This window comes from Larus michahellis, chromosome 4 (genome assembly GCF_964199755.1).
Source record: "Larus michahellis chromosome 4, bLarMic1.1, whole genome shotgun sequence".
NCBI classification, from domain to species: Eukaryota; Metazoa; Chordata; class Aves; order Charadriiformes; family Laridae; genus Larus; species Larus michahellis.
In genome coordinates this window covers 10,509,849-10,522,806 of record NC_133899.1, presented here as the reverse complement: position 1 = coordinate 10,522,806, position 12,958 = coordinate 10,509,849, and the positions used below count along the sequence as shown (strand labels likewise).

General features: G+C 43.4%; 1 protein-coding gene across 4 annotated transcripts; it reads right to left on the bottom strand.

The window, feature by feature from the left end:
• Positions 1-5,480: 5,480 nt before the first annotated feature.
• PDP2 (pyruvate dehydrogenase phosphatase catalytic subunit 2) lies at positions 5,481-11,470 on the bottom strand. Of its 4 annotated transcripts, none has more exons than XM_074582908.1 (3): positions 10,494-10,735; positions 9,751-9,902; positions 5,481-7,601 (listed from the first exon to the last, which is right to left on the bottom strand). In XM_074582908.1, exon 3 carries the CDS (start codon positions 7,543-7,545, stop codon positions 5,941-5,943), a length of 1,605 nt encoding a protein of 534 aa, XP_074439009.1. In that variant the 5' UTR covers positions 7,546-7,601; positions 9,751-9,902; positions 10,494-10,735; the 3' UTR covers positions 5,481-5,940. The 4 variants fall into 4 exon arrangements, with proteins under 4 accessions (XP_074439009.1, XP_074439010.1, XP_074439011.1 ...); XM_074582909.1 differs by having other exon boundaries at positions 10,624-10,682; XM_074582910.1 differs by having other exon boundaries at positions 9,778-9,902; positions 10,494-10,678.
• Between the last annotated feature and the right edge of the window lie 1,488 nt (positions 11,471-12,958).

The following is a 12,958-nucleotide window of genomic DNA, read 5'->3' as shown; positions in this document are numbered from 1 at the left end:
AAACTATGTCCAGAAGAAAGAACTGCAGATAAAGGGGAAAAAAAAAAGGCGGGGGGGAGGGGGGCCAGAAAACCTCCACCACTAAACAAACCAAACACCGATTTATTTCTCAAACCCCCAACTTACTCAAGAATCCCAACTGACAACGAGGTCGAACCGGGATGTCTCTGTGAACACCTAGACTGAATAGCAGCAAATTCCTCCAGGAGCTTTTCAATGTCATTTCCAGATTAGAAATTTGTCCAAACAAAACTGACTTAACCTAAACCACAGCACAGCCTTGGAGCAGCCGTGGCCACCTGCAGCTTCTGAGCTGCACAACAGCAGAAGCTACACACAGATAACATCGGAGCAAAGGTTTCCTCAGTTTAGGAAGCACCTTTTCTTCTTTGATTGAAAGCTCCTCAAGACAGGTGCCTCTTGGCTTCCCTCTTGTGTTCTTGTACCCAGCAGTGCCAGGATAAGGAGACTGTTTTCCCCAAAGCTTAACCACTTAGGGTACTTGGGCCATTAAAACTTAGTTCTGGCACAGAATTAGTTAATCCAACTCCTGCTCACATTAACCAGTTCGTAAATTGGAAGTACTAATAAATCACATAAATTTTTAAGATGTGTAGGTGATTGGGGGGGGGTTTCCTCCATTTTTCAACAGCACCTGAAATTTCTGTTAGGAACGCACACATAATATCGAAGAGACTGAAGTCATAACACGGCTCTCCTTTTGCAACGCTCAGATGACATCTTCTGGACACCCTGGGTTCTGCAGGCACGAAATCAAAGATTTAGTTGTTCAGTGACGCACTGAAGTTGCAATCCTTTTTGTTAAGAAAAACCCCACAGAACTGCAGAGCACGAAGCAGTGATGTCAGAGCCACCTCAAAGCAACAGAGACCGTTTCAAAGAGCACAGAGCAAAGCAGGCTGAACAAAAATAGGCAAGAGCATGGCAAAGGCTCCACCACCGGAGCTCAGAACCCTCCGAGCTGACAGTAAGCCGCTGCCTTCTAACACCCAGCAGTGCCCTTTAGCCAGGAAGAACTATTTCCCCAGCCAGCATCCTTTGGCTGATTTGAGGGAACCACGAAGTCAGGGTCTGAACTACCCAAGCCACTCTCGAACAGGTCCCTGTGGGATCGAACCCACTCTGGAACAAATCCCTATGGGACTGGCTCCACAATTTCAGCAGGAAGGCACGAGAAGTGTGCTTTTTGACCCAATTATCTGCTCCCTAGCCTTCCAGTAACCTTTTAAACATTGCTCGTTGACCATATTCTTCCCCTCCTAATTGTTTCTAATTCAAAAAAGCTTGCCAGAAGGCAAAAAAGGTACTTTTTTTCCTCTTTAAGAAGTGCCCAGTTCAGTTTGCTTAACCCAAAGAGAAACCACAATTCTGCTTCCTTTCCACAACTGCTGGGCTCCCATTCATATTTTTCCTCCAAGCTATTAAAGGTCTTCAGTCAAACCATTCTGAGTGTCTCTGATGGCACAGGCTCAAAAGAAGCCAAACTCAAGGAGACGCCGCACCGCTTGTTAGCATGGTACCAGCCAACAGGCTTACAGTCTCTGAGCAGCAATTAACTAACACAGTAAGAATAAGACCAATTCTTACCTGACTGACAACTGCAGAGATCCAACAGTGACAGACTGAACTGATTCTTCTGGATAAAGACAAAGATTTAGTAAAATTTCAAGTGTTTTATTTGACAATAATACTTCTCTGAAGGTTAACCTCTCCACAACAGATACAGATAACCCCAAGGGAAACACATGCCTTGGATTCTTACTTTCCTACTGAAGCACTACGCCTGGGGGAGTAGAGCACAGGCACCACCAACCGACAAACTGATCCCTGACAAAACCACACGACACGCACAGTTCTGCTTTCAGTTCTCAGAACAACTACAGCTCTGAACAGACCACCTCTCTTCAACTAAAATAATACCAAAAACACTCTTCCTCAAAGTTTAGGCAAACATCTTTTTTTGGAAGAAAAAAAAAAAAGAAAGAAAAAAATGCATCCCAAATAATTTTCTTTTCTCTTTACTGCCCCAAAAGAGACAAAGACTTGGAATTAATAGAAATTAAGTTAATCCTCAAAAACTAAGCACCTGAACACTTGCCTTGCTACTGGTTTGTTGTAACTCAAGCATTTTATTGGTGTTTCTATAGATGTTGTATTTGTAGGGTTTTTTGCACCTTTTTAAAGACAATTACAGCACACGCTTCATGTGACTGTTACCATGATGCTTTAACTGCTGATAAACACCCATGTCCATTTGACCCGATCAAAGTTGAAACAGATTTACGTAGATTGTCAAATTAAGTAAAGGCCAAGGTGGGTATTTTGGCTAGTGAGCTCGTGCTCCCTCTGCTGACGCATTCACTCAGTGGAGCCTTGATAGTATCAAGGTGTCCTTAACTCTTATGTATGAACAACTATTTCCATTCTGGGAAAACCGCAGAGCTACAAACATGTAAGCAAACTCACAACGCCAGCTCAAACTATTTACTTTTACCCCAGCTTCAACATTTACACTCTCTGACCTGGAATCTGGCATCTTCTCATGTAAGCATTCAGCTGAAAGAATGCCCGTTCCAGTAGAGCAACCGGAACATTAAGTCTTTCATCCATTTAATAAAAATTAGATTTAAGTCTGAAATGAATATTTTTACTTACAAAACCAGTAATCCTCCTCACTATTTACACAGAAGTTACCAAAGTAAAATAAAAAAAAGGACCTCCCCAAACCTCCAAATACATTACGGAGGCCTGAACACTTAACCTCAGATGTCATAATGCCCATAATACCACATTTTGAGAGACACAATTTGAGTGACAGGTTTTGACTGGTGCAGAAATAAAAACAAATGCCAAGCAGAACTATCTAACCTAAACCAAACAGACTCTCTGCAAAGATGTTTGTTCCAACATCTTTAAGGTCCCTTCCAACCCAAACCATTCTGTATTTCCAATATTGCAGGACTCGCATCTAAACGTGCTACCAAACCTTCAGATCGCTGTGCTTGCAGGAGCAGATTAATGCATTTAGTTCGCTCATTTAAACATTGCTGATTCTCCAAGTCACAAAATACTACATTTATTAATGCCTACTAGCTGTGTTTGCAGCTAGAGATTAAAATGTCTGTGATGCAGTTCAATGGGTAGAATCGTTATTTTCCTTACAAGTATGGACAGGTTGCTTTCATTGGCGTGCAACAAATTCCAGGGAGCATGCAGTTAAATCCATGATTTGCATTAAAAAAAAAACCAACAACCAAAACCAAAATCCCCAAATCTCTAACTAGTTTAATATTATCCTTTTCCACTGTAGGATAATTATAGTGTTGTATGTTAAACTGAGCAAAACTAACACGAAATTGGAAATAGTACCTTTCTTGCTGTCAGATGCATTCTCCAAAACAATCATTATCAATTTGCAGTTACAGCAACCTACGTACAATAACACATCCTGCAGTAACGCTTAGATGACATAGTGCCACAATGACTCTTTCAAAAGACAACCTAGATTTCACCACTGGGTGGGAAAAAGAACAAAACAGCTTATTTTTATTTTATGACTAGCTGGTTTGCTACATTACTTTTGCAGTTGCAGGTTTGCTCTATATCAAAAGTTTTGTAGATTATCTTCATAAAAAATGCATAAAAAACTTCCTATCTGCTGTAATACAGTTTAGCTCCTTTGGTCCTCTAGCTACACTGTTAAGTAATTTCTCTATTAAGAGGTAGTCTCGAAATGCATTTTTACTGCTTTGGTCTAAATTTCAAGCAGCGAAGCATGTAACTAGTGGCACAAAAGGATTTGTAAGAGGAAATGTAAACAGCTCCCAAAGCCCTGAGGGTTCAGGAATGCTGCTGGAGAGCTCTCTCCCCTCCTCACCCAGGCGCCCTCTCGTAGAGCAGACCCTCCCAAGGTGAACACAGGGCCCAACTTTCCCCCTCCGCCTTCTCCTGGCAGATGAAATCTCTCTCCACAGCACCGGCCTCAAGGATGCGGGCACACTTTAAAGTAAGTTGGACGCAAGCAACAAGAATTTCAGCAACCTCTGTAACATCTGGCACGTACCTCAAGCCTTCCTGCGGTCCCTGTCACCAACATCTAAGTGCCAGATTTCTTGGGCCAATCCTGTTCCATTGATATCAAAGGGAACAGACCTGCTCATTTTATCGGAAAAATCGGGCTACCCGCCTCCAGGCTGAATTGCTGGATTTACTCCAATATGTACTAGATTTAAAAAAAAAAAAAAACAAAACACAAAACGTAAGGGTAAATTGGTTTGCCAGAAGAGCAGTTTTTTTTCAGGATACATTCAGTGATTGCAATTGTAGCACTGAGTTACAGGTCAATCCTGAATAGTCAAAAGCATGAACATTTTTTTAGACACTTTTAGTTTCCTTCTAATCAATCTTCAAAACAGATTACTTAAATGCCCAAAAAAGCACTGAGAATTTTCATCCAGAGAAACCATATACAAAAAGCCCAAATCCACAACTGCTACTGGTTTATGCCCCAAGATCTCATCTACTTAAGATCTTGAGAAAAATTTAAGTACGTTTTCATCTGCTAAACCGCAGGAGGCTAACGCTTTTAAGTGAAATTCAGAAAAAAAGCAGTATTTTTATCTGCTCTGCTACACACACAAATTCTTACTCAGCAGCAACAGCAGTAAACAGTCCTGTATTCCCTGTACACACATGCTTGTGGGCAACAGTAACTGCTGTGTGTAAACAAGGAAGAGATTCACTAGAGAACACCATGTATGAAATTTAAGAAAATACAGCTAATTTGCAAGCAAGGACTGGCAATCTAGAAAGCACAGTATAAAAGAAAACCATTGTAAAATACACAGAAGTATATGCTCAGAGATTAAAACATACATTCATTAGAGAAAATAACTCTGCACCTATGAGGAAAAGCTGATGTTCAAAGGCACAAATAAGAGTAAAATAAAGATTAAACATATTATAGTGAAATAACAGCACTATTATTCCTCTCTTCCACATTTAATCTGAAGAGATAGGTGCGCTCTCTTTTGCTGTATTTACATTTAGGTGAATTTTTGAACTTCTAGATCTCTCAAACTTCATTTAAATTACAGTTGGAGGATTTGATGTGCAGCACTCAACAGATCAATACTTAACAAAAGGGTATATTCTTCAAGCAAGTTAGACACTTACATGCTTATGTCTAGTACTGTTAATCCCTAAACAGGGAATCATGAAGTGCCTCATGTGTGTTTGAGCTGTAAGTTGTCACACAAGCCCACACACAGAGTTAAGAGAATGTGCGTTCACACTTCAAAATAATTGCAGAAGAAAATATGATTTTGTTTCCTAGCTTAGAAAAAAAGAATTAGGAAAAAAATGTCTGACAGCCTCAGGGCTCTTTGAACAGCCTTCTTTAGTGTTGTCTTCACATACATGAGGCAATTTGTTAAAGTATCTGACACTGTTACATCAACTAAAGGTTTGGTAGTTATTTATTTAATTCAATTACAGTGCTTCAATAGGATGCTACTCATTTTCTGCAGGAGCAGAGCCTTTCTTACACTCCATGCAGCTACAGGTATTATCCATCTCTATTAAATTGTACCAGTCTCAGCGAAATTCATCTCGTTTGTTCATTTGGAAAGTTTTACAAGTGGTTCCCATGGAATCAGAACTGGGTCAGCAATCTTTAGATCAGTTACATTTCAGTGAACTTCTATCAAAACACTTTTCTTCAGTGTGTACAGACCTCCAAACCCAGGGAACTTTCACCAAACTTGCTTCTAGAAAGTTATTTTCAAGACTAGTAAGTAACAAAAAGATTTAGGAACTTCCAGACCATAACATTGGTAACAGCTTGACTATCAGAGAAAAACAGTAATGGTTTCAGTATCAAAGTTGGCTAGTGGTATAGAACAGCAGCAGTGCAAGTCGCTATTCATTGTTTCTGTAGTAATTTTCAATTGCTTCTGAATTGAAATACACCACAGTAACTGTGATATCATCTCTGTACATTCTCGCAAGGTCTTCAGGCAGCGTAAGCATTGCAGCAAGTTTCTCTTGGTCCACCTCCCCATACTCGTTACTTCCAATTGCATGCCTTATTAAATGAGTAGCCACGTTCTGGTCAAGTGAGGCAACACCTCTGCTCTTCCTCTGAAGTAACAAGCTGTGCATATAGCCCAAATTAACTGGTTTCTCAAACGCCAGCTGTGGTTTCTGCACATTAAGCTCTGTAAGGTGTCCAGCAACAAGTTGTACAACCTTCTCATTACTTAGCAACTCCCACAGCCCATCCGAAGCAATAACTAGAAACTTATCCTTGCTTCTTAATTTGTGGTATGTGACTTCAGGCTCTGCAGTTAAATAAGGGGGTGTATGGTAGTTTGGAGGAACGTACTGATAAATATTTAAACCCTCAACATCACAGCTATTCTCAAGAACGCTATGCTGCAATTCTTTACTCCATTTTAATTGCACATCTCCAAAAGCTCTGGTGGGCATGAGAATCCCCAGTAATCTGTCATTCACAAATAGGGTTTTCTCCTCAGATCTAGGGTGTTCTCTCTTCAGTCTTCTAGTTTCAAATTCATCAAAGGCATTGTGGTCTCGGGTTAGAGGGAGAGTAGACCACGTTCCATCTTCTTCATGAACGCCTAAAACTGCTCTGCAATCACCAGTATTCGCAACATGTAAGTGAACACCGTCAATGTGGGCTACGCAGGCTGTCGCACCAGAAAAAGCTACTTGAAGGGCGATATTTCTCATCAGTTCATTTTCCTGGGGAGCCTGAACTTCCAGTGACACGTCCGAGTCCAACCTTTTGAATGCACATATCATGGCTTCTTCTAAACTAAATCCCGGCTCAGCGTCTAGGTCCAGTAAATGCTGCCAGTAAACCCGGAGGCTTTCAAAATACTGTGAAGTTATTTCTCGATACTCTGCATCGTTTGGATGCTTGTGCCACTGCAGAATAGGCAGAACTGGTTTCATGCACTCCACAGCAAGCTCGATCTCTTCCAAGGTTTGCCGAGACATGAGAGAAACCGCTATGTAATGAAGCAGCCTCTCACTTACTGCCTGAGCACACGCAGAACCGGCGTGGCCATCGAAGACACCAAACATCATCCCTTTGGTCTGCAAGCAAGTGGCTGCGCTCCTGCGGTCTTCAATAGGAGTGTTGGATGCCAGTTGGTTACTTTCAAACCTCAACACAGAATTTACATTTTTACCATTCAAATCCAGTATTTTATGGGATAATTCACCTGCTCTAAGTATTTCATTGATTTGTGATGGAGACAACTGGAAAGAGAGCTGTTCTTCTTCGGTGGAAGTGTGTCGGAATGCTTTTTTTAAGGAGAAAATATTGTCTAAGCTGCAGCTCCCAGCAGGGTAGGGACGTGTTTTGGAGAAAACAAGCTTCCATTTTATCTTGTTTCTGTTTGGGATACAGACGGAGTACAAACGTCCTTTTCCTTGTAAAACAATGCTGTTTCTTGCTGAGCTTAAGATCCAGGACGATACAGTTCTTGACATCATAAGTCACTACACAAATAGGAGCACCTTCCTTCAGTAACACAGAATGTCCTTACAGCCTGGAATAGAAGAACAGGAAAGGTATAAAATTGAGACGGTTCACAATAAATTTTCTATATATCAACACAGAAGCAAGTCTAGAGCTCACAGGAACATTTGGAACTTTTTTCCGAAAAAGTTCCCTATAGATAGAGGTATCTTAAAAGGGATAAAATTTCCATTAGTTAATTATAACCCTGGTAAATTCAGCTTAGGATACAACTGCCCCTCTCCAGTTAACTCATCAGAAAAGGTAATTTTTATTTTCCAGGCATGTTTTATCCTCATTTTGGCAAGGCTAAGAAGAAATTCCAACATTACAAGAAACGTAATCGTAAGCTGTTCAGTGAAAAGTCTCATCTACCATGACACAGAACAAACAGATCCAATGAGTTGGCAAATAGGAACTTAAGTGACAATTAAGGCACAACTTTAAAAAAAAAAAGAAAAATAACTCTATTAATACAGTCTAATTATCAAAATCAAGAGAAGATCAGTGCTCAAACCCTATGGAAAAACTGAAAGATGTGGCAAAATAATGATTTATATGAATCGCCATTATCCTCACATCTAGAACCAGCTAGTCTACCTTTCCAATTCTGTTCCAGCTTACACACTCAACTCTTCTTTCTACCTTCAAGATCTCAACCAACCTTCACTCAGGTAGGATTTGTTGCACAGCTGAAGGCAGATTCTACTGCTAGTTAATTAATGCATTTATCACACCACTGTGCACTTTGATGCAGTGAAAGTCATAGCACAGTTACATTGGCAACTTTCACAGGTGTACAACTTGGCTTGTTCATTTGGAGCACAATTAGAAGCAGCAGCTGTGAAGAGCTCAGCTGCCAACAGCATGAAAACCTAGGACACCTGAACAGCTGAAGCTCTTCAGTTGCCATGGGGGAGGTCCATCACATTGTCTCCTACTTTAAATAAGGTATTCAAGCTGTGGGAAATCACCAAGTACCACCAGATGCTTACTCCACAACAGAATTTTGCCCCATGGATTTCAGAGCTAACTGTGTAGTAGTACTGCCAAATACAACTGCTCCCAAAAGACCATGCTAGCAGCCAGTTAGAACAATACAGTTTTCTTTGAGCTCTGAAATGCTTTCAAGTGGCCTGTCGCACTATGTGCACAGGGTCTCAGGCCAAAGATGCTACATACTACTGCAACATTGGCTTTTTAGTAGAGCATTTAATGAGAAATAACAAGAAGCCAGCCTGGCCTCGTTCTAAGAAATCAGCAGGAGCTAAAACCAAACTTTAACTATTCTAAACAGAAGGCTTACTGATACAACCCAAGGACTTTACTGAAATCCCATTTGGAAAACCAAAGCAACGTGTCACAAAACATTTCTGAAGTGTACCACCCATGCTTAACAACAGAAAAGAGCAGACAAGCTCCCACCAACGAGGACCCAAGCACTATAATTCTGGGGACCCTATGAGGACAGGCGAAGACACAGCATAATTTTACTGCTGATGTCAGGAGAGCAGATAGAAAAGGCACTGCCAATTCATTGCTTGAGGCTCGCCTGCGGTCTCCCAGGTCACTGGCATCTCCCAACACAACCGACACCTTTTGTTGTATTGCAGAGAGAACACAACCAAAATAAAGCTAATAGGAAAGCAGCTGACACTACTAACTCCAGCATCAGCTAAACCCAAAAAGCACCAACAGTGCAAGACAAGTCTTCGTGTTTGCCAACCTTTCCCAGGCCATCCCCCCTCATGTTTTTTCTTCTGTCTCTTCCCACCAGGTGAGATTGAAACAATGACAACTTTCATGTACTTGACTCAAAAAGCCAATAGAAACACTGCTTTAAACAAACTTGCCCTGTTCATATCAGCTGGCTGACAGACACAGCAAGGTGGTGGGGTCTTTCTCCTACCAGCAGAGCTGCCTAACACCATTTAGACACGTGTTTGCCTATCGATCAGTCCTGCAGCACGTTTCTGAACCACCCCTACTCACCACCAGTAACTACAATTTCCACATCCTCAGGCTCCTACCCAGTGGCAGTGTGCGTACTACACGGCTTCTGCCCAGGACACCCACCTGCACCCGTTAGCCACTCCAGCACAAGCAACGTTAAAACACGGTGCCAGCGCTAATAAAAGCAATGTGCTAAAGAGCATTATGCAAGAGCCAATGGCACAGACCTCAGGCTCCCTGCGCGGTACACGTACCACGACACTTCCTCATCAGGTGAATCGCTGTGAGCGCTGGAACCCAGAACTGCCCCCACAACGCAGCCCCCTCACTGCTGGGAAGTCAGAGCACGTGCTGAGGGCTCACAGAAGAGGAACGCCCGCTTTTTCCAATAAAATAACATATATCCATTACATTTAGCATTACAGCCCACTCAACACCCCCCACACACAGCCCCCACTGCCCTATACTCCACTCATGCGCACTCCCCACACGCCCAACCCTTATCCTACACACCCCAAACCGTACCCTACCCCCCAGGCCCTGCCCCACACCACCCCTGACTGACCCCACACCCTGCCCCACACAGAGCCCTCACTGACCCCACAGCCTGCCCCACACAGATAGCCTACCCCACACCACCCGTGATTGACCCCACACACAGCTCCTGCCCCACACCATCCCTGACTGACCCCCCACACCGCACTATCCCACACCACCCGTCACTGACTCCACACACAGCACCACATACAGCCCCTGCCCCACACCACCCCTGACTGACCCCCCACACTCCACTATCCCCCCAGGCACCACCCCTGGCTGACCCCACACCCTGTCCCACACACAGCCCTTGCCCCACACCCCCCATTACCCCCCCAGCCCTCCCCACACCACCCCTGACTAACCCCCCACGGCACACACAGCCCCCGCCCCACATAACCTGTCGCACTCCCAGCCCCTTCCCCTCACACACCCTCCCGCCAGCCTTTTCCCCGCAGAGCCGCCCCACGGCCTTCCCGCCCCAACGGCTCCGTCCTCCGCTACGGCAGACTCATCAAGCCCGCTCCCTCCGCCCTGCGGCATCCCCGGGGAACGGCCGCTACCGCTCTTCGGCCGCCGCCGCTGACGCGCTCGCCCGCCCCCGACCCCGCCGCACCCACCGGCCGCAGCAGCCGCCACGCGACCCCCACCGCCTGCAGGTTCCGGACTGCCGGCGCGGCGCGGGCGGGCGGGCGCTGATTGACAGCTCCGCCGCCCAACCAGCGCCCGCCGCCGCCAGAGCCGCCCTCCGTCGCCCCGCCCCCCGAGCGGGTTCCTGTCAGGTCGCGGCGGGGCGGGAGCGAGGCTGGGGCCGCCCTGCGCGCTCCTCCCGCCATCTTTTCCTCAGCGGCCCCCCCGCCAGCGGGACCGGGCACAGCCGCCGAGGGCTGAGGTAAAGCCGGCCCCGGAGGCATACCCGGAGCCTGCCGGCACCCGGTCGCCTGTCAGCGTGGGTGAGGTGCTGAGGGAGGGCCCAGCGGGCTCGGCCCGGCTCCCTGTCTGCTTCAAATCAGATGCCTTAGGAAAAAGGGCGTCAACAAGATTTTTTTTTTTTCTCTCCATTAATAAAGTTCAAAAAACGTTATTCTCTTGAGGTAGGGTTTGTTTGGTTTGTGTTGCCTTTTTTTTTTTTTTTTTAAATACAGCTGTACACTCCAGTGCTGAGGCCACCAGCTGACAAGGCTCAAAATCGCAAAGCCCTTTTGAAAACTATAGGCCATATAAATTACGGAGAACAAAAATTAAAAGCTCATTTTGTGGGCTCCCCATTTTTTTGGTCTCCTATTTTGGCTTGTCTTGGTTAAAATTTCTACTGAGTAGTTTTATACCATGTAACAAGACAAGGAAAGGGCCCAAAGTGCACAGTGGTTAATCAGTAGTTACTGCATATTATGGATTAGTTACTAATTAGTCCTTGCTTTAACCTGTAATAGTGATATTGCAAAAACAGAGGCTCACAAGAAGTTTTGATATTACCAGTGCATTTTTTTATTCTGGTTTCCTGTACTGAAGCATTTTTTTCACTTAAATATGTTGCAGATATCCGAGATGAGACAAGCGTGTTCCCAGGGTATCCCAAGTGCAAGGAAGCATGCTCCTCTTCGTGAGTCTGAGCTTTCATTTATTTCTTGTTTCTAGTCATGCGACGAAATACAGTTTCATGTCAAATGGAAGTCCAAACCAAGGAAAAAAAAAATAGAAGGTAACCTTAAAGAAAAATATCAGGACAATATTTTAGCACATGTCAAAACAATTATCTTAAGTTTGACATAATTGTTTTATTTGTCTGACAAATCTGCTGAACTGAAAGAGGTTACCCACAGCAGCCCGTAGCTGCATCTCTCTGTTGCTCCACTACTCAGGTATACCAACAGTAGTTTCTGGGTCTCAAGGCACTCTTTCATTCTGACTTACTATTTTTTTTCAGCTTTTGCAACATTTACAACAGTGATAAAAGCTCATGCAGCAGCCTGAAAACCAGCTTGACTGTTCTGAGTCTCCTGTGCTCCTGGCAGGCTTAAATGCTTCTCTTCAGCTGAAAGCTATTACTTACTGCTCACATGTTTATGCAGTAATTTCATAAACTCATATGCATAAGCTGAAGTGATTTAGGAAACGTGTAGATGAAGGTGAAACAAATAACAGTCCTGCAGAAGAAGGTGCTCCTTTCATTCTGTATTTTCTAAGCACAAGAAGGCATACTATACTGAAGGCTTCTAAGAAATGTAATGCTTTTCTGTATTAATATCCAGTACTTGACAGGACTTGATACTAAGTGGAATTGAGTGAACCAGAGCGATAAATAATTAAAGTTTGAAAAAGTAGAAATGCTACTCTTTGATATGATTTGAGGAAAGAAACAGTATTACTCAGTCTTGCAGTATTTTTGCCTTCAGGAATATCTAATTAAAATGGCAAATTTCTGTGGTAACAGTGGCTTGGTTGCCATAGTGCTGTATCTTGTTAATTTGCATTGAAAAAATTATAACTCAAGTTTCTTTAAATAAAACTAAGATTTGGTTTTGACTTCTCTGTTTATAGGTAAGCTAAAGTTCAGTATCAAATGTCCTGTGCCAGGAGAAAGTTCTTACCAGTATTTATAAGCAAATGAGCCTAATTCCAGGGGCGTTGAATTCAGGTGCAGAAACAGGTTAAAATGTAACAAATGCTATATTTAGATTTTTCAAGGTATAATTTTATCTCTTGACTTGTACAGTCAGCAACTCTGATTTTCTTTGCAAATACATTTTTGTGCTCGTTTCTGTGTTGCATGTTTGGGCCGCAATCCAGCTCCCATTTAAGTCAATGACATTTTCAGCAGACTTCAGTAGGTTTCAGATAAAGTCAAATGTTTATTTGAGGCTAAAAGGTCAGCTTGAGAAAGGTCATTGCATGAAG